The 20,889-nt window shown below is 49.4% G+C and overlaps 1 protein-coding gene across 1 annotated transcript in view; it reads right to left on the reverse strand.

The window, feature by feature from the left end:
- TCEA3 (transcription elongation factor A3) overlaps positions 1-20,615 on the reverse strand; it is a 42,089-nt gene extending 21,474 nt beyond the window's left edge. Inside the window, exons 1-5 of the mRNA XM_065875290.1 lie at positions 20,547-20,615; positions 15,540-15,602; positions 14,677-14,782; positions 14,061-14,205; positions 6,991-7,053 (exon numbers count right to left, since the gene is read on the reverse strand). Of these exons, the coding sequence (XP_065731362.1) occupies positions 6,991-7,053; positions 14,061-14,205; positions 14,677-14,782; positions 15,540-15,602; positions 20,547-20,615 (446 nt within the window). The remainder of the gene's footprint in view (positions 1-6,990; positions 7,054-14,060; positions 14,206-14,676; positions 14,783-15,539; positions 15,603-20,546) is intronic.
- Between the last annotated feature and the right edge of the window lie 274 nt (positions 20,616-20,889).

A 20,889-nucleotide genomic window follows, 5' to 3' on the forward strand; every position in this document is an offset into this window, starting at 1 on the left:
TTAATTACCTCCATAAAGGCCCTATCTCCAAATCAGTCAGACTGGGGGTTGGGGCTTTAACATATGAATTTTGAGGGATCACACATATTCAGACCATAACACCATGTTAATAGCAATTATCTCTCTGAGATGGGATTATAGGAGATTTTCATTCTCTTCTTTCACTTATACATATTTTCTAAGTCTTCTATAAAGAATATATCTATTGATACTTTTGTCATGAGAAACACTTTTTTTGTTTGTTAACATTTGACAATCGTGAATGGTCCCTCTGTGCTGATGGCTCAGACCAGAAGCTTCCTGTCTTCCTGTTCTCAAGAAGCCGCCAGCAAAAGGTGGAAGCAACCCAAGTGTCCATCAGTAGATGAACGTACGAATAAAATGTGGTATATAACACAATGGAATATTATTCAGCTATAAAAGGAATGGATTTCTGAAACATGCTACAACTTTGAAGACATTACGATAAGTGAAGTAAGCCAGATACAAAAGGACAAATATTGTAAGCGGCCACTAATATGAAGTACCTAGAGTAGTCAGATTCATAGAGTAGAATGGGGCTGGGGGAGGGGAGAACGGGGAGTTATTATTTAAAGAGTATAGAGTTTCAGTTTCAGATGATGAAGCAGCTCTGGAGATGGATGGTGGTGATGGTTGTACAGCAATACGAGCGTACTTAATACTAGTGAAGAAGATGCTGGGCTTCTGAAAACTCAAGCCCGAGAAATTGTGCCTGGGAGTGAGGCTGACCGAGTAGCTCAAGCTTTCCAGTGTTAAAAACCTGGGGTTACAAGAGAATCCCATCTGACAACTTGCTGAACACTGATCAGTGTGAATTCTGCCGTCTGCCTCCTCGTCCCCCAACTTGTGCTATTTGTCCTAACCTTGGATCCCCTCTGTCACCATAGATACCCTTGGACCACTGAGAGTTTTGTGTTCTCTGGAGCCTTGAGGTTCCTCAAAGTTGTCTCAGTGCTGCCACAGAAGTGGGGTGGTCTGAGGAGGGAAGGCTCTCCCCTTTTAAGGTTTATGGTTTTTTTTTTCATAGTTCCCCAACCTGAGATTGAACCCAGACCCAGGGCAGTGAAAGCACCAAGTCCTAACCACTGGACCACCAGGGAACTCCCAAGGTTTACATTTTGAATTCCCAAAAATTTTGTCCGAAGGGATTCCCTAGCTTTTATTTTTTTTAATGCAGTTTGAACTTTACTCTTCTAGATTAATTTACCCTGGATTCTACCCAGCTCTGTCTGACAAGTGGGTTGCCTGGCAGCAGAGCACAGGGAGGGACAGGGAAGCTGAGATCCAACCAGCTCTCTCCTGTAGTCAGATTTCAGCGGGAGTAAAGGTGTGGGTGCGGGAAGGCTGGGAAGGGTATAAACTCTAAAGTCTAAGGGCTGCCTGCGACCAAAATGAATCCCCCTGCACCCAACCCTGGTCTCAGTCCCTGGGCTCTCACCTGCACAGCCACAATCGCCCCAAAGCTGGTCTCCTCTTGCCCTCCTTACAACCTACTTGCCACACAGCAGCCTGGAGGGTTGCTGATCCCATTGCTCCCCTGCTTCTGACCCTCTAACAGCTTCCAATCATTTTCAGCATAAAGTCAAACTCCTCACCATGGCCTCCTACCCTCCCCCTCTACATCTGGCCCCTGTCTCCCCTGCTGACCTAATCTCATGCCCCACTCCCCTCACAGTTCACTGAAGTCCCCCACTGCACTGCTGCTTTCTGTTTCTTAAATACACCTATCACTCCCACCACAGTGCCTTTGCACTGGCTGGTCCCTCCTCCTGGAAGTCTCTTCCTCCTCCAGCTTTTCCTACAACTGATGACTGGTGCTTTCCCACCAGGCAGGTCTCAGCTCAAACGTCATATCCTCAGGGAGGCCTTCCCTGACCACCTCAGCCAAGCCGACTGTCCTGCCCTGTAACTCTCTAGCACATGACCTGATTTCTTTCATTCACAGCACTTATCCAAGTCTAAAATTAACTTGTTTATGTGTTTATAAACACTGTCTGCCTCCATCTCCAGATTACAGGTCCCAGAGTATGAGGACCCCATCAGCTGGTTCACCACTGTCTTCCAGCACCTGTGACAAGGCTCTAGGTAGACACATGATAAATCTCTGTCAAATGAATGAATAGATGAGGAATTGAGGGAGTTGGCCACAAAGAGATGAAAGGCACATCCAGGGCTCTAGACAGAGCTGAAATGGGCGGGGGCAGGTCCTGTTTGGAAAACCAGCTGCCCCACTTCTCTAGGCTTAAGAGAGGGATCTCCCTCTGAGCCAGCATCTGTCAACTCCCACAACCTGGGCCAACCCATCTCCTACAGCTGGGATGGAGCCCCAGATTCTTCCTGGTGCTGCCCTTCACTGACCTGTGTGCCCATCACCACATCCTCAATGTCTAGCACTCACCAACGGGGAGCCACCAGGAGTCAGTAGCACACTGTTTGGAAGGAGGCATAATAGTAAGAAACATTAACAGCAGTTGTCATTTTGGGGACAGCCACACTGGGATGGTATATTTATTAAGAACCCAGGCCCCAGAGTCAAACTCCCAGGTTCAGTGTCCGACAGCAGCACCTAGTAGCTATTTGACCTTGGGTCAGTTCCTTAACCTCTAGGTGCCTCAGTCTTCTCACATGTAAATGGAGAAAACAATAGTACCCGCATTACAGAGTCGCTTAGAAGAATAAAGCACCTAAGGGAGTTCCAGACACAGACTGCTTACAGAGGTTGCCACATTAAGTGTGAGTATTATTACTAAGCGTTGCGCATCTACTGAGGACTCATTTGGGTTAGGGATGGTGCTAAGCATTTCGTTATCTCATGTGATCCTCACAGTGACCTTGAGAGGTGGGGTCACAGTTATCCCCATCTTACAGTTCAATAGACTGAGGCTCAGAGAGTTGAACTGACTCTCTCAAGGTTATCCAACTTGCAAATGGCAGAGTCAGACCACACACCTAGCTCTGCCTGCCTTCCAAATTCTTTTCAACACATCTCACTGTGTCTCTAAAAAGCGCAGAGTTTTCCAGAGTCCCCTTACCTGGACCAGGCTGGGCTGCCTGCTGTATTTTCCCCCCCGCACCTTCCTGGCAAGGCACTCCCAGCCTTAGTCCCTCCTCTTGGCTAGGAGCTGGCTGGCTGGCTGGGATTCGTGTCTGGACGGCATATCAGGCAGCCACGCTCACTTTGCTCTCAATACACATGATTGGGAACTGCGCCAAGCTGCAGAGAGGGCATCATCGCGGCGGGGGCGGGGGTGGGGGTGCTGGATTTGTCGGCAGCTTCCTTCTGCTCCCCGGATGTGGCAGTGCCAGCACCAGCCTGTGGTCTGACATCACCAATTCCTTAAAAAATCCTCCTGCCCCAGGACTGAGCAGAGGCCCCTGGAGGCCCGTCTTGCTGCTCCTATGCGCCACCTCGAGGGCATTTTGGTTACTGCACCACCACCGTGCCGAAACTGCTCGGTGGGGGGAAAACAAAAGTCAACCGATTAAGACAAATGGTCCCAAGGGCAGCTGGCAAAGCGCAACCTTATTCTCTGTCACAGTGGTGGCCTTTGTGGTCTGTCCCCTGGTACTCCAGCTACAGTTCCCCGAGCACCATGCTCACTCATACTGCCACACCTCTGCATGTGCCATTCCCTCTGCCTGGGATGCCCTCAGTCGGCTTGTCTACCAGGCAATTCATCTTTCACTTCTCAGCACAAATACTCTCTCTTCCCTGAAGTCTCCTTTGACTTCTCCAGTCATGTTGAGATACTGTGTTCCCAGTATGCGTTATATCTTCGAAAAACAAGCATTTTGGTGTCTGCCTCCACACTAGTGATTAGCTGTGTGAAGGCAGAGATCGTGAGTTTATATCTTTGCCTGGCTTTAGAGGCCACAAACTGGTGGGCTACAGATGTGTTTTGTTTGCCCTACTGTGTCTTAGAAAAAATCTGAATATGTTGCCAATATATAAAATTGAGTGTTTCTTATGAAAATCGAATTGGCCAGCTTTCCTTTAAAAATTGGAAGGCATGGCACTCTGGGCCTGCATTTCCATAAAAGCATCAACCAGCTGGGGTTGGGTAGCGGGTATCCCCTTCAGACGGGCAGGTACTCTCCACTAGTCACCCAGTGTGTAAACATGCCCTTGACCCCTGCGGGATGTTGAGTTTGCAAGAAGGTGCTCAACAAATATGCTTGTTGAATGAATGAATGAATGAGAAAGATAAAATAGAGAGGTAGGGAGTGCAGGAAACAGTCTGGGGAGTGGATAAAGTGAATTCACAAGACTTGCTTCTCTTCCTTTGGGTTGCCCACCCCCAATACTGAACCAGCAAGAAATGGCACAACTACTGGAAGGCCAAACATACTCTGCTTGACTGACCTTCAGAGAAAGAATGCATTATGGGAAGGGTGCCAAGAGACTTCCAGGCCACAAGGCAAAGTAAGGAGAGGAGCCTGAAGGTATAAATCCTTACACAAATGCCAAACGTGTTTATTATAACATCGAACCCAGAAATGGGTTAGTGCTCAGTGCTTCATTTTCGGATAGGACAGTCCTTCTTTATGCAGGGCTGTCCTTCACATCCGGGACATTTAGCATCTCTGGCCCCTGCCTACTCAATTCCAGTAGTGCTCTTCTCTTCCCTCCCATTATTACATTATATTATAGACCAGATGTTTGTGTCTCCCTCAAATTCATATGTTGAAGCCCTAACTGCCAGAGCGATAGTATAAGGAGGCGGGGCCTCTGAGAGATAATTAGGTTTAGATGAGGTCACGAGGGTGGGGCCCCATGATGGGATTAATGCCCTTATAAGAAGAAGAGAGGGCTTCCTTGGTGGCGCAGTGGTTGAGAGTCCGCCTGCCGATACAGGGGACACGGGTTGGTGCCCCAGTCCGGGAAGATCCCACATGCCGCGGAGCGGCTGGGCCCGTGAGCCATGGCCGCTAAGCCTGCGTGTCCAGAGCCTGTGCTCCGCAACGGGAGAGGCCACAACAGTGAGAGGCCCGCGTACCGCAAAAAAAAAAAAAAAGAAGAAGAAGAGAGAACACAGACTGAAAGCTCCCTCTCTCCGTCATGTGCAGTCACAGCGAGAAGGTGGCTGTCTGCAAGCCAGGAAGAGGCTGCTTTAGAACCAGGATGATGCTGGAGCCTCAATTCCTAGGCCTCACCCATGGCAGACGTTGCTAACTGACTACAAAACTCCTTTCTTCTGACGTAGGATGCAGCCTCAGATTCGCTCTCCAAGCACTCCAGAGAGCCTCCACTCAATGGCTGGAGCTGGCACTCGGCTGCCAGGGTGGGGTGATGCAACACAGCAGCCCCATCAACATCCCGGACCTGTTTTATCTTCATGAAACCTTAAACGACCTAATATTTGCGCCTCTTCTTTTCTTTCCAATGTCAGTCTTACTGGTGCGTTAGGCCTAACATACCTGGGCAGCTCCCACACATGCTCCACTAGAAGCCAACACCCTTACCACTCCCTCTGGTCATCCCAGCATCCAGTACGGCCCCTGGACCTTAATCATTTGCCTTGATAGACCTCTAAGCCACTTCCTGGTCTGCCTTGCTCTCCCTTCGCCCTGCTTCTCCTGCTCTGACCTCTGACCTCCCTCCTGGACGACAGTTCATACTCCTCTCTCCATCCACAACCTCTCCTTGGTGATCTCATCCAGGTTTGTGGCTTCAAATGCCATCTACACATTAATGACTGAAATTTATATTTCCAGCCCAGGATTTCTTCCTGAATTCCAGCCTCGTTTAAGCTATTGCCTATTCAACTTCTTCACCTGAATGATTTATACACCCCTAAATCCAACATATCCAAACCTGAACCCTTGATCTCCCACCTCAAGCCTGATGTACACACAGTCCTCCCCATACCAATCCATGGCGACGCCATCCTTGCAGACGCTCAAGTGAAAAGTCCTGGAGTTATCCTGTCACGTATTCTTCTCTCATACCCCACATCCAGTCCGTCAGAAAATCCTGACCGCTCTCCCTTCAGAATATACCCGGGGTCCCCCACTTCTCCCCACATCCACTGCTGCCACTCTGATCCAAGCCCCCATCATATCTTGCCTGAATTATGGAAACAGTCTCCTGGCTGGTCTGTCTGCTTCTGCCCCTGGCCCTAACAATCTAGCACAGCAGCTAGAGGGATCCTGATAAATTCGGTCATAGAATTTCCAGGCTCAGCAGCCTCCAGTGGCTCCTGTTTCACTCCATCTTCCAACTCCCCCCTTCGCTTATTCACTGCGGACCCACTGGCCACCTCACTGCTCCCTGACCCTGCCAGGCACACTCCCACTTCCGAGCACTTGGTTTGGAATGACCCCGATGTCTGCCAGGCTAATTCCTTTAATTTCTTTCACCTCCTCAACGAGGGCTCTCCTGACCACTGCAGTGACCATCCTTCCCCAATCCCCCTCACTCTGCCCTATTGTTTTCCAAAGCATTTATCACCTTTTGAACCATCGTGTGATTTACTTATCATATGTATTACCTGTCTCCCCCATGAGAAAAATAGGCCTCATGCCTGTGGGGATTTTTGTTTCTTTTGTTCACTGCTATATCCTTGGCACCTAGAACAGTTCTTGGCACATAGTAGGCCTTCAATAAATATTTGATGAATGAGTGACTTGATGATTTAGGGTAGATACCCTAACTAGTTCTGCCCAAGCCCTGAGATCCCAGTCCAGGTACAGTCTCTCAAGACCCGTTCTCATTGGGTTCGACTTGACCTTGAGAATGTTCCCCAAACAGTGATGGGGCAATAGTGATTGGTCAGCCACCCCAGTGAAGGAGCCACACCTCTGATTCAGAGGCCCACCGAGTCTTACTGTGTGGTCTTAGAAATCAGAGGCAACATAAGATATGACGTTTCCTCCTCTCCCCTGCCTCGGGCTTCCTCCAGTAAAACAGAGAGAGACAAACATGCTGAACAGGACTGCTGGGGTGGAGAAGTCCATGGTTTCCTTTACCTTTCCATCGATGGCCTTTTTGGAGAGGAGGTGGCCGAAGACTTGGAGTCCACAGAGTCTCTCCTGAAAGAAAAGAAACTGGAGATGAGATACTCTCGTAGGCTAGCATGAGTACTGGTCTAGAGAGCTCAGAGGCTGGAGAGAAGGCATCCTGGAGCCAGGCCTGCTGCGCTGAGGATGACGAAGCCCACCTGGGCCACAGCCGCCTGGGAGTGAGAGCTCCGGGAGGTGCTGGCTGGTCACCCTCCCCTACCCTCCATTAAATGAAGTAATACGAGGGAAGGAAACCAAGATCTGCCAAGCACCTAATACGTGTCAGATATGTTACACGTGTTATGTCATATGTTACTAATTATTAATAACTAATTCTCAGCAGGCCCTTCCTCCTTGCTGACAGGCAGGCCTTGGCTAGCTGGAATCAATGGATTGGAATTCCTGGGATTGTCAATTCTCATGAGGAGCTGGAGAAGAACAGCTTCAGACTCTCCTGTGGGCACCTTAAGAGGAGGAGAGAAGCACGTGGGCCTTGGAGCTAGAAGAGCTGGGTTTAAAACGGCAAGTGAAAAAGTAGGATACAGGACTTTGCTAGTGGTCTAGTGGTTAAGACTCTGTGCTTCCGCGGCAGCGGGGCACGGGTTTGATCCCAGGTTGGGGAAGTTTCGCATGCCACACCAGTGCGGCCAAAAAGATAAAGAAAAAAGCAGGGCACACATTTAGATGCATACTGTGTCTTAAGTCAGGCAAGAAAAGAATGCTTAGGAGGGGAAAAGATGAAAAGAAAATACATCCAAATGCTAACCATGGTTATATCAGGGTGATGGGATTAGAAGGGAAAAGTTTCCCCCCATTTTCCAAAATACATGTAGCCAGTCTTTATACGGTAGAATGCATTTTCCCCTTTTTTTGGTTTTATCATTTTAATCTGCTTGTAAATTGTAACTCCCCATGTCACTTACCCAGCTCTCCTTTTTATTTATTTTTAAATATTTATTTATTTATTTATTTATGGCTGCATTGGGTCTTTGTTGCTGCACGCGGGCTTTCTCCAGTTGCCGTGAGCGGGGGCCACACTTCATTAGAGTGCGCAGGCTTCTCATTGCGGTGGCTTCTCTTGTTGCGGAGCACGGGCTCTAGGCACGCGAGCATCAGTAGCTGCGGCACGCAGGGCTTAGTAGTTGTGGCTCGCAGGCTCCAGAGTGCAGGCTCAGCAGTTGTGGCACATGGGCTCAGCTGCTCCACGGCATGTGGGATCTTCCCAGACCAGGGCTCGAACCCGTGCTCCCTGCATTGGCAAGCGGATTCCCAACCACTGCACCACCAGGGAAGTCCCCCAGCTCTCCTTTTAATTCCAGCACAAGTATCACCTTCTAACAGACTATTTGTTTACTTATTTTATGCATTGTCCGAGCACCTCTCATGTAAATTTCGAAAGAGCAGAATTTGGTGGGTTTTGTTCACTGCGGTGAGCGCTGTCTCTGCTAAGCCCACGTCATTCCTTGGGCACTCCTTCTCCCAAGTCCACTGGGGCCCAAGGGCTTCCTCCTGCAAAATCCCCTGGGCCTCTGCCCCAGGGAGTTCTCCATGCCAGCCAGCGCCAGCAGACCGGTAGGCAGGAAGTGCTGGGGAGTCAGCCCCAGGAGCAGCCCTCAACCAGACACGTGGAAATAGGTGGGCAAATACCCCAGCTTCCTCGGCCCTCCAGAGGGTGAGTTGAGGTGTGTTCTCCACTGCTCTCCAGCGGGATGTAAGCCCTGGTGACCCAGGGCAGTTACCTGCCCACGAACGCACCCTGTGCCAGTTCCCTTCCCTTCCCTGTCTCACTTCCTCACTCCTCTGTCTGCATTTCCTGAAATCACTTCCCAAATAAGCCTCTTGCACTTGAATCCGTGTCTCAGGGTCTGCTTCTGGGAGGCCCAATCTAATATATTCAACTGACTTCTCCCGAGTGAACAGAACAGTGCCTGGCACACAGTAGGTGCTCTATAAATGTTTGTTGCTGAATGCTATGAAGTCGAACAGTAAAGAAATATTTTAAAAAGTGGAAAAAGAAACCTGCCCAGAGGTAACAACTGTTAGGTTTAATGTCCTTCCTCCCAAATCTTTTTCTACACGCATACAAACATATATGACATTTCTCATTCTAAAAAGGGAGGCAACGACGACTTGACTTGTAATCCCAGTCCTGCCCCTGGGCAGGTCATGTTCTCTGAGCATCGGTTCCCTCATCTGTCAAATGGAGAGTAAAGGACCTATGTTTGGGGGCTAGCTGGGAAGAAGAGTTTAGATCATTAACATCCCTACAGCAATTCCCACCACAAAGCTGTCCTCCATACTCCATAATCCTAGGTATCTGATTTCTGGTCTTCCAGATTATGCAAGGTTCCTGCATGGATTTCCAGCTCCCATCTCATCCTCCAGGTGGTCCGGGAGACAGTGGGTGAGGAAGGTTCAGGGGCCAGCTCTAATTATCCTGTGGACCAGACTCATCCAGCTCTGGACCTTTGCCCCAGCTTAAACACAGGGAGAGGCAGCAGAAAGGGAGAGGGGCAGAGACCCTCCTTCACATGCCCCTCCAGTCCCGCACGGGGCCCTGGGAGTTCCTCTGCAGGGTTCCTCCCCGAGTGCCCCATGGGGATGGACAGGTGCAGGCAGAGCCGGAAGCTGAAATTCTTGCAGCGGGAGAAAGGAGGGAAGATGTGAGCCTCTCCCCACAACTCCCGAGACTCCCCATTTTCTGGCCCTTCCTCATTGCTTTTCCTTTCAGAACAAACCAGAAATATTTCGCAGTTTTTGCAAATGATTATGAAAACTATTCAGGAACATGAGAAAATGCCTAGAATATACTAGGAAGATAACTGAACAGGGACGTAATAGTTTGTAGACTCTGCCTACAGGAATTGGGAAATTATGTATGTAAGTAGATCAGGACAGGGAGGGAAGAGAAGAAAATGAAAGCTGTTTCATTTGTCAGAAGTGGCAAACTGTGAAGAAATATTTTAAGTTCTTACTTTACATTTTACTAATGTGGTTATACTGTTTATATAATAAATAATGATAATGAATTGTCATTAAGAAAACTAAAAAGAAAGGAAGTTCATCAACTGAGCTGAAATAGGACCCCTGCCCACTAGATTCTCCCAGCAAGGTGGGGGGACCACTGTCTGCTCAGCCATGGTGACAGCTTCATCTCATAGCTCCAGCTGTGAAAAGTGAGCTGGCATTAACAATTCAATGCCCCAGGATGTTGTTATCTGTAAAATGCCGGTTACAACACAGTACATACAGTGAGGTCCCGATTTTATTAAGAAAATACAACTCTATGTTCTTAAAAAAGATGAGAAAGATATACATCAAAATGTTAACAGTGTTATTTCTGTTATTTTCTTCTTGTGTTTGACTTTCTAAACTTTTTATAAAAATGTGACTCACCGTTGAAATAAATAAATATATTATGTGAAAATGCTACAAAATAGAATGTAGAGTTTAATTCCATTTTATGAATACAATAAGTATTTCATGGGTAAATGCATAGGAAAAATTCTAGAAGGATATATATATGTGTATGTATACACACACACACGCGCGTACATTTTATATATAGTGAGATAATGACGCTTAGGCCATAATACTGAGTCTCAGAGTCTAAGGGTGTGTGTAAGTAATTAAGTTCAGCCCAGAATTTGGCTTTCTGCTTTCCAACCGTCTCCTTGCCATTACCTATTGTCCTCGTAGGCCTTTAAAAGAAATCCCTTTGCTGATCATTCGGTGGGATTTGGGGACAGAGTAAAAGGAAACACCTGTGTTCAGGCTGCCATCTGTTCCCAGACATCTGCACTCACTATTCCACAGATTAGTCCCGTAGCCCATTTGGTCTCCTCAGCCTCTGTCTTTCAACTACATCTCACAAGATCCTGAGGCTTCATTTGCTAAGGTGCTCAGAACCAAACAGTGGCTCCAGACATGGCCAGACCAGCCAGAGCATGAATTTTCCACAGGGGACTGCAATGGTACAGCCGGGCCTAGCAGTATTCAATAAATGCTCACTCCACGCTGGGCACGGTGGCTCACAGGATCCCTGGCAGCCAATCTTCTAACCCATTTGGGAAAACCAAACACACCATGTGAAAAGTTAAATGCCAATCAGGATTTCTCCAAGTGGGATATAATTGCAAAATTAGCAAAATGAAAGGAATAGAACATACAAAAGATTACACAATCATTTGACAAGTACTGCATTTTAAAAAGCAGACTATAAAATTGATGATGACTATAGAAAACAAAGAGAAAACAGAAAGAAAAAACATATACCAAAATATTAATAGTGATTGTTTTGGGGTGGTGGGGATGTGAGTGATTTTTTTTCCTACTTTTTATTATTTATTTATTAAAATTTATTTTAGTTATTTATTTTTGGCTGCATTGGGTCTTCACTGCTGCATGTGGGCTTTCTCTAGTTGCTGCGAGCAGGGGTTATTCTTTGCTGTGGTGCGTGGGCTTCTCATTGCGGTGGCTTCTCTTGTTGCAGAGCATGGGGTCTAGGCACAGGGGCTTCAGTAATTGTGGTGCACGGGCTCAGTAGTTGTGGCTCGCAGGCTCTAGAGCGCAGGCTCAGTAGTTGTGGTGCACGGGCTTAGTTGCTCCGCAGCATGTGGGATCTTCCCGGACCAGGGCTCAAACCTGTGTCCCTTGCATTGGCAGGTGGATTCTTAACCACTGCGCCACCAGGAAGGCCCTAAAAGTACTGTTGTTCTGATTTCAAAAGCAATACAGAATCATTGTGAAAAAAACAATACAGATGAAAAAATTTTATTGTAAAAACAGATGAAAAAATTTTATTGTAAAACATAGAATATGAAGCTCTTCTTAATTACAATCACACAGATACAATTTTGTTTTTTTAAAGATGGTTTCATTATTTTTTCTCATTTCAAATTGGTACATATTTATTGGGAAAACATTAGGAATACAGAAATTTGCAAAAAGAAGAAGAGGGACTTCCCTGGTGGTCCAGTGGTAAAGAATCTGCCTTACAATGCAGGGGGCACGGGTTCAATCCCCGGTCAGGGAACTAAGATCCCACATGCCGCGGGGCAACTATGCCCGCGTGCCACAACTACTGAGCTCGCGCACCTCAGCTAGAGCCCGCGTGCCGCAAACTACAGAGCCCACACACCCTGGAGCCTGAGCGCCACAACTAGAGAGAGAAAACCCGCACGTCATAACTAGAGAAAAGCCCGCGCACTGCAACGAAAGATCGTGCATGCCTCAACGAAGATCCCGCGTACCGCAGCTAAGACCCGATGCAGCCAAAAATAAATAATAAATAAATAAAAATAAATCTTAAAAAAATTACATCTTAAAAAAAAAAAGATGAAGAAAAAAACCTCTCAATCTTACCACCCAGAAATAATCACTATTACCATCCTGGTATATATCCTTCATGTCTTTTTTCCTATGCATGTACATAAAATTCACTTAATTAATTTTTATAAAAATGGAATCAAACTATATAGTACACTATGTAGTACACAACTTCACTTAATACTTAGTGAATATTTTTCCACGTCATTAAATATTCTTCCATTCTCTCCATGGGGGCCCTATTGGCATTTTGAACATAATAAATGGTTCTTTGGTGTGTAGGACTATTCTGTGCATTGTGGGAAGAGTAGCACGGAGCATTTCCTCTGCCCCACAGTTATTTTTACAACTAAAAATAGGAGTAGTGTGGTGGAGGTATATCTTCCTCCTGGTCAAGAAACACTCCTCTTATAGCATCATTTCCTAAAAACACTTATTTCATAGAATTATAATAAACATTCATTTAAAAAGCGTTCAGAGGAAAAAATGTTTCAGAAATGTCAGCTGAAAAATGTTACACACAGAACATAACATCTGTATGTTTAATCTGATTAATTCCTTAAAATGAATACCTTGTAGTGGATATACTTGGCAAAAAATGTATGTACATTAAAAATGTTGGTATATCACGATACTATCTGTATTATCTAGTACCATCAGGTACCATTCAGTGTTATCTAGTCTCACCCCCTTATCTATTAGATGACCCCCTCCCTAAGGAATTAAGTGATCTTTCTAGTCACACAGGGCATAGGTAGGACTTACTAATCCATCCATGAAGGCTTTTATCTACTGTCATGGATAAGGCATTTGGGTCTATCAGAAAGTCATGTATTTTGGGGGACCCTGGCTGGGGTGGGCAAAGGGGAATGGCCATGGTGTTGAGACCTCAGCAGAGGTCTGGGGGCCTGACAGACAAAGACGGGAATCCCACTCTGTCACATAATGGCTGAGTGATATTGAGAAAGGCCCTGCTCCCCAACCTTCAGCTTCTGCGTCGCAAATTGGCAATTTGAATAAAGAGCCAACAAAACACTTTTCCTTCTCTGTGGACAAGTTCCTAGCCCCATTTACCTGGAACCCTGCCAAAGGTGGAACGTCAGCTGTACTACTAGGCAGCATTGCTTCTAGTGCAAATGAGCACTGATTGGTAAACTGTGTCTAGACAGGAAGGGCTATGAAAGAACTATAAATGATTAGTGGAAAACCACGGCCTTTGGGCTACCCTGAGTGCAGTGGTCATTGCTCTTGTAACTGGTCATTGCCCTTGCTGGGATCCTGGACACTTCGTCTATGGGACTGTTATAAGATTTAGGACGTGGGGCTTCTAAGTCAGGGGGCTCCTACCCATTGTGGTCTCATTCTCTGCACCTGAGAATGTCACCTGGGTGGGCCAGAGAATAGCTCTGGACGCTGCGTGGTCCCCTGTGAGAACTCTTGGTGATGAGAAACACCTGAGGCTACCCTGCTGGCACAGTGCATCTCCTGTCCCCGAATCCTTCTAGGCAAAGCCTATGTCAGGGATGGCCTGTTTGGGTCTTGTGAGTCTGTCTGGTTGAGCCAAGAAGACCCCCGGAGGGGGCACTGTAGGAGATAATAACAATAACCACCTCCTGGTGTGTGAGGATTAAATGAAGTTATATAAACAGAGGTGTTGCCATAGGACGTGACAAGTGTCAGCTCCCTTCTCTCCATCCCAGAAAAAATACCTGTCTTTGGGCTCTTCCACTCGTTTTTTCCTTGGTGGAGAAAGGCTTGTCTCTGGCTTCCAATCTGAAGAGTCAAGCCCTTTTTCCTTCTTCTTTGCTTTTACTCTTTCCTCTCCTTTTTCTCCTTTAGGGGGTGCTGGGGAGTATAAAAACAAAATGGTAACATTGTTCCTTAACTCTCTGTCTCAGCCCAACCCAGGACCTGGGGAAGAGGGAGCAAAGGTCAGGGACTGAGATAGCCTCCACCTCCCCCAACAAATACCCGTTTAGAAACAAGCGCATATCCAATATGTACATGTGTGTGCAAACCGAAGCTCACACATGGGGACAGAAAGACCTTTGCACACACCTATGCACATATTCATATCAATGTGTATATACAGATATGTACAAACACACAAGAACACAGATATATATACATAGGAACATGTACAGGAAAACCCACCCATCTACAAATCTCCCACTTGTTTAGACAAGCACTGGCAGTCCCACTAGAGGCCATCTGTCACTTATTAAGTCATTCAACAACCATACACTGAGTGCCTGTTATAAGCCGGGCACCGTCCATCCAGGTGCTGGGAGGAAAACTTGGCCCAAGCGACCCTGCCCCTCTCACCCAGCAGCTGCTTCCAGTTTCTGATGAGGACTTTGGCCAAGGACACCACCTCCTTGTCAGAGCAGTGCTTGCGGACCCCATTCACGGCAACTCCAATCCTGGTGGTCTGCAAAGCGAGAGGGTTAGTGGCCGGTCTGGGAATTAGGACCCACTGGACTGGCTGCCCTAACTGGCAAGACCTGCCCCAGCTCAATCACCCCCTTCCCCTGGCCCAGCTTCTCCCGAGTCCCAGCCTGGACCTGTGGCTGAGGTAATAACCCTGACCTTATAACTGAGGCCCTGACCTGCTGTCCTGAGTGAGGTCAGTGCCCAAGGCCCAGCGCCCTGCAGGGATGGGTAACTGTGGCTCTGGTGAAAAGCTGGAGCAGTGGTGGTGGGTCTGGCTGATGACCAGGACTCCTCTCCATTCTCTGGCCCCTGGTGTCTTTGAGTTCAAATTTCAGCTTAAGACACAGCTCTGGCTACTACAACTTGGGTATTGCTGATTTTTCAGGGCCAAGAGCTTCTGGTAAAGTTTGGGGGCTACGTGGGTAACACATGGAGGATCTAAAAATGGGGGGCTTTTCCCTCTCCCTGAGTCACTGGCGTCTTGGATCCCACAGGCCCAGGGCCTTGGGAATTGGGGTACACAAGGAAAGCAAGTCAGTCTTTCCCCCAGACCCAGAGGCCCCGAGGGCTTAGAAGCTACCCTGCCATCATCTAAAGGCCTGGGTTCCCACCCCCAGAGTACCTCAAGATCCCATCCTGCCGCCTTCCTTTCAGAAATTCCTCCCAGACCCCATCCTTGGAGGGTTCCCCCCCAAGGGTCTTTCCCTGCCCCACTAAGTCACCCTCCACTCCAGGCACTGCCCATCCCCACCCACCTGGAGTAGCTGGATGGACATCTGCCAGCTGTTCAGCTTCTTCAGAAGGTCGAGGGCCCCTTCCTGTGGGAGGCCACAAGGTGAGGGCTGAGGCCCGTGGGGTCTGCCCCAGGCCTCTCTCTGACCGTTGTGTGGTCTCAGTGGGAAGGAGGGTGGCAGGAGGTAGGGAGGAGACTCTTCCAGTGACAGGAGACAGGCAGCCAAGTGGTCGAAGAACAGGAGAGAAGGAGAAGCTTCTGCCCCAAACCAGCTCTCTAACTTCACCTCCCACCACCCAGCTGGGTTCAAGCCCCTCTGAGCAAGGGTCCAGCCCTACCCACTCACCCTGACCCCTAGCCATCGCTTCTGCTGTTCCTTCCACTGGGCATTCTCTTCCCTTCCCCATCTCTTCCTCTAAAATTAATTGCTTCATGGCCTATTGCTTCTGCTTTTATGTCTGTATATGCCTCCCCTCACTTCCCAACTGGGAACGTCTGTAGGTTGAGGACTGTGGCTTTTTCTGAACAGCTTTATAGAGGTATAACTGACATACAATAAAACGCACATGTTGTAGGCTACAATGGGATGAGTTTTGACATACATATACTCCCCTGAAACCATCACCACAGTCAAGACAAGGACATAGTCAGCATCCCCGACATTTCCCTTGTGCCCCTTTGCCACACATCCCTCGCTGCACCCCCAACCCCTCTAGATGAGCTTGCATTTTGAAGGATTTTATAGAAGGTGACTGTAATGGAATTTCGCATCTGGCTTCTTTCACTCTGTAATCATTTTGAGATTCACGCACATTGTAGCACAGATCCACAGCTCCTTTTTATTTCTGAGTTGTTTGCCATTGCCTGTATATACCACAATTTATCCATTCACCTGTTAATGGGACTGTTAGGTAGTTTCCAGTTTGCAGCAATTACAAATAAAGCTGCTGGGAACGGTCATGTACAAGTGTTTGTGTGGACATGTGCTTTCTTTTCTCTCCGGTGAAGAGGACTGTTTAATCTCTGAGACCTCCGGGTTCAGCATGCTGAACTCATCACTCAGGAAGCATCTCCCTGACTGAATGAATAAAGCAGAAAGCAGAAGGCAGCGGGGGAGAATGGGAGGGGAAGAAAGGAGACTCGGATGTGCAAAGCTGTTGGCTGCCAGGCCCTGAACAACCCCTGACCCATTTCAGCCTTCTCTTTCTTTCCACCCACTTCCTAGAAGCCAGCCCCGGTCTCTGGTGCTGAGATGGGTTCCCTGGGGAGCAGCAGCTGACTGTGTTCCGTATGCCCGAGCCCTGGTCCCACTGTGCACTGCCAGCCACCAAGCCCCTCCCTATTAGTCTTCCTGGGCCACATCCCAAGAGCTGCCCCCTGTCAGTCCTCAGCCTCCCTTAGAACTTGGGTTCATAGTCTGTTTTCCAAGGTGTGACCTGCGGATGTGTGCGCACGTGAACTTGTGGGCATATAAGCCGGCATGTATCACTAGTTAAAGGCTTATTAACTGCTGGACACGGTTCTAAGTATTTTACATGCATTATCTCTTCTAACTCTCTCAATGATCCCATGAGGTAGGTCCTATTACTATTCCCATTTTTACAGAATCATTATCCCATTTTCAGAGAAGAGAAATAGGAACTGAGCTGGGATTCAAACTCAGGCCCTTTGGGTTCGACCCAATATACAACCATGTAGGTAGGTATGGACATAGGTCTGGCTAGACGTGTGCAATCATGAAATATCAACACGGGTAAGTGGGTCAATGTTTAACAACAAGTTCTCAAAGGAAAAAAATTGATTTGTAGTGTTTGCCCATTTCTGTGGTGTCAATACTCCTCCCATGGCCAATGTCAAGATACCAACATGCTGTGACTGACCTGAAGGAGGTATTGGGAAGAGATATGTGATGTGAAACCATATTGATATAACAGAAGTAAATAACCTCCAGACCATAGATGACAGTAAAATGCAATAAAATAATAAAGAAGTGATGATTTTGGAGTATTTATGACCTTTGTGTTTTTTTGTTTTTGTTTTTTTTTGCGGTACGCGGACCTCTCACCGCTGTGGCCTCTCCCGTTGTGGAGCACAGGCTCCGGACGCGCAGGCTCAGCGTCCATGGCTCACGGGGCCCAACCGCTCCGTGGCATGTGGGATCCTCCCGGACCGGGGCACAAACCCGCATCCCCTGCATCGGCAGGCAGACTCTCAACCACTGCGCCACCAGGGAAGCCCTATGACCTTTGTTTTTAATATAATTTATTTAATTGTAAACGTATAATTTAATGTTAAAAATAATGGCTGTATTTAACAACTGGCTTGCAAAATTCCTGAAAGTTCAACAGTGTTAAGCCAGTTCCAGCTCACCACTGGGCGTGTGCCTCTGCATATCACACTGTATAACTGGGTCATGTTGGAGAACAGCTGTGAGCCTGGGTTGTAGCTGGACTCACAAAGCCTCGTGCAAATGTTGCCAGCTGTGTCTCTCTGCATGCACGAATGGGATGTTCAGCCAGCAGTATCTCTGGTCCAGGTGGGGAGCTGCTGTGTGTACGCTGCTCGAAGCATAATGTGTTTGTCTTTGAGGGATGATGGCCGTGTCATAACATGTCTGAACACGTAAGTGTGGCTGTCTGCTAAGTTTGCATGTCGGGGTGTAGCTTATTGTGTGCATGCACACGTGTAGGCATGTGTGTAGTTGTTTTTGTGTATCCTTCTGCAAATATAATGGTCAGTGTGTCAGTCATGCCAGGGTCAGTAACCACGTCTTTTATGTAGTTATGTGTGATATATGTTCATATATTGTGTGTGGCTGCATGTATGTAGTTATGTTTGTTGTGTGTGATCATGAGGATGTTTGGCTGTAAGTCTGAAGCTGTTACAGTTGCTGCGCGCTCCCAGCATCTGACAAAAGCTCTAAGTTGCTGGGACTTCAGTAATTGGCAGTAAACCCCGGGCCTGAGCTGCAACGTGGAAGATCCGTCTTATTACAGGAAGTGTGTCCTCCTCTCCCTAACCACCACTGGGCGGGCCCACTTTCGCTCCCAGAGCAGGCCCCACCTTTCTAGGTCACATGCCCAGAGCTCTGTGCCCACCCAGATGCTGCCAAGAACCCAGGCGCAGACGTGGCTGCAGACTGGCTCTGTGCTACAGGGACCCTGAGGCCAGACTTGCATCTTTCCTGGAGAAAGCTCTGGGTACTTCCACAGGAGTCCTCGCCAAGGGACACCATTTCCTCTTCCCATTTCACAGAAGAGGAAATCGAGGCCAGAGAGGGAAAGTAGAGTGGTGGGTCTAGGTCCATAAAAGGAGTGAGGGGAGGCCAGGGCAGGTCCCTTCCTCCTCAGCCAAGCTGCCTTTCTCAGGTCTCCTAAGCTGCCCCCACACCCCCACGCAGAGGTCCAGAATCTCCTGGCCCAAACCTGGGGTCAGCAAGGGGCAGGGCTGGGATAACCCATCTACTTGAGTTGGAATTTGGTTCAGGAGCCCTGGGTTGGGCTCTGCCGCCCCCAGTTGAGCCTGATGACTTGAGGCTCAGTTTCACTGACTTTGGAGCATCCTGGAATGGGGGCTCCCAACACTCTGCAGGTTTGTGTGTTTCCTCTGGAGGAAACAGGTTTGTGTGTTTGTATGTTTCCTCTGTTTCCTCTGGAGGAGTCACTCTCGAAGCCTTCCCAAGCACCAGTCCAGGTCTTCCTAAGGGTTTCACATCTCTTCCACCCTCACCACCACCAGCAGAGACAAAAATCCAGTGACATTCCTTCCCAGGAGGTAGGTAATCTCATCTTCTTACAGATGAAGAAACTGAGGCTCTGGTCTTCATATGGACACCAACTCATTACTGCTCATGTCTACTGGAGAGCTCCCTGACACTCCATGGATCCAGTGACCTCTCCCTCTTCCCTGCTCTAAAACCACCCTTAGGGTCCATCCCTCTCTCAAGCTCCTAGGATTACAGAATGTGCTGGAAACGCAGGTCCTGCTCCAGCATATGCCTACAGATGGTGGGAGGAGGAGGGCTCTGGGACAGGGCAAAGTGAGGGACCTGCCTGCTGGCCTACCCTCCTCTCTCTTCCCTCTCCTGGTGAGCTCCAGCCCTCTCCGTCCCAAGGCCAAGTTTGCTTGTCTAGGCAACAGGGCGGCAGCCAACTTGAGGCAAAGATCGCAGGGAGGATCAAACATTAACTTCAAGTCGGCCGGCGCTGAGGGCTCCTGGCACTGAGCGCTCAGGGATCCGCAGGTAAGGCCTCCATCTCTGATTCCCCGCAACCTCCGGGCCCCTCTCTCCCCCTCCCAACCCCCGGCCTCCTCCGCCCCGCAGCCCAGGCCTGCAGCCGGTCCCCCTTCCCCCGCCCCGCGGGCCCCATGGGCGCAGCGGCTGCCCGACACCTGTTCGGCCCCCGCCCGCCTGGGCCCCAACCCTCGGCCAAGGAAAGGGAGAGTTGCAAACAGAGCAGCTCCTGGAGCCTCAAGCTGTGGGGTTCCGGGATCCGAGGCCCTTCGCTTTTCTCCGCCAGATCCACTCCCGGGGTGCGGCGTAGACGCGGCTCAGCACCCCTCATCAGTTCAAGTTTCTTTGCCCCTTCTCGGGTCACCCAGGATTTTGTTTTCCCCAGTCTCCGGCTCCCCCGTCCCGCAGTCACCGCCGCTCCCTGGGCTTTGCACACGCCGAGTCCCGGGGCTTCGAAAGTCCTTTTCCAGCTGCCGGTCTCTTCACTCTCTTTCCCGGGCCCTGCACAAGCTACCCAGGGGCCCCAACCCTTCAGGTCCAGGCGTACGTGCACAAGCCCAGTCTTTGGGGCCGGCACGGTCCACCCCGGAGCCCCGGGCCATGCACACGCCCACCCCGAAGTGCCAGCAGTCCCCAAGGGGCGCTGAGCCCTGCCCCGGCCGTGCCTCCCTCCGGTCCCCGAGTCCCGCACGCGCCTCCCGGGCGTCCAGCCAGCACGGGCCCCCGGGACTCCCGGGCTCGCACGCGCCGCGCCTCCCGGGGGCTGGGGCTGTTGCCCGAACTCTGCAGCCTCACCGTGTTCTTCCTGGCCACCATCTTCTCCAGCTTCTTGGCGATCCTCAGCAGCTCCTCTTCCTGGCCCATGTTGGCCCGCGACGCGCGGCGGGACGAGGGGCGCAGGGGCGGCAGCCGGGTTTCGGGTGCAGGAGGCGCAAAGGCTGAGGGCGCGCAAGCCGCGCGGGCCCCAGACGCACCCGACACACACGCCCGGCGGGGGCGGGGCTCTCCCCCCACACCCCCTCGGCCGCCTGCCTCCCGGCAGTGGGGGAGGGGTGGCGTGCACTAAATATAGACTTCAAGGACTCGCCGGGGCAAAGATTGCCCGCGCCCGCCAGTCGGGCTACCCGAAAGAGGGACG

The sequence above is a fragment of the Phocoena phocoena genome, chromosome 1 (genome assembly GCF_963924675.1).
Source record: "Phocoena phocoena chromosome 1, mPhoPho1.1, whole genome shotgun sequence".
Classification (NCBI taxonomy): domain Eukaryota; kingdom Metazoa; phylum Chordata; class Mammalia; order Artiodactyla; family Phocoenidae; genus Phocoena; species Phocoena phocoena.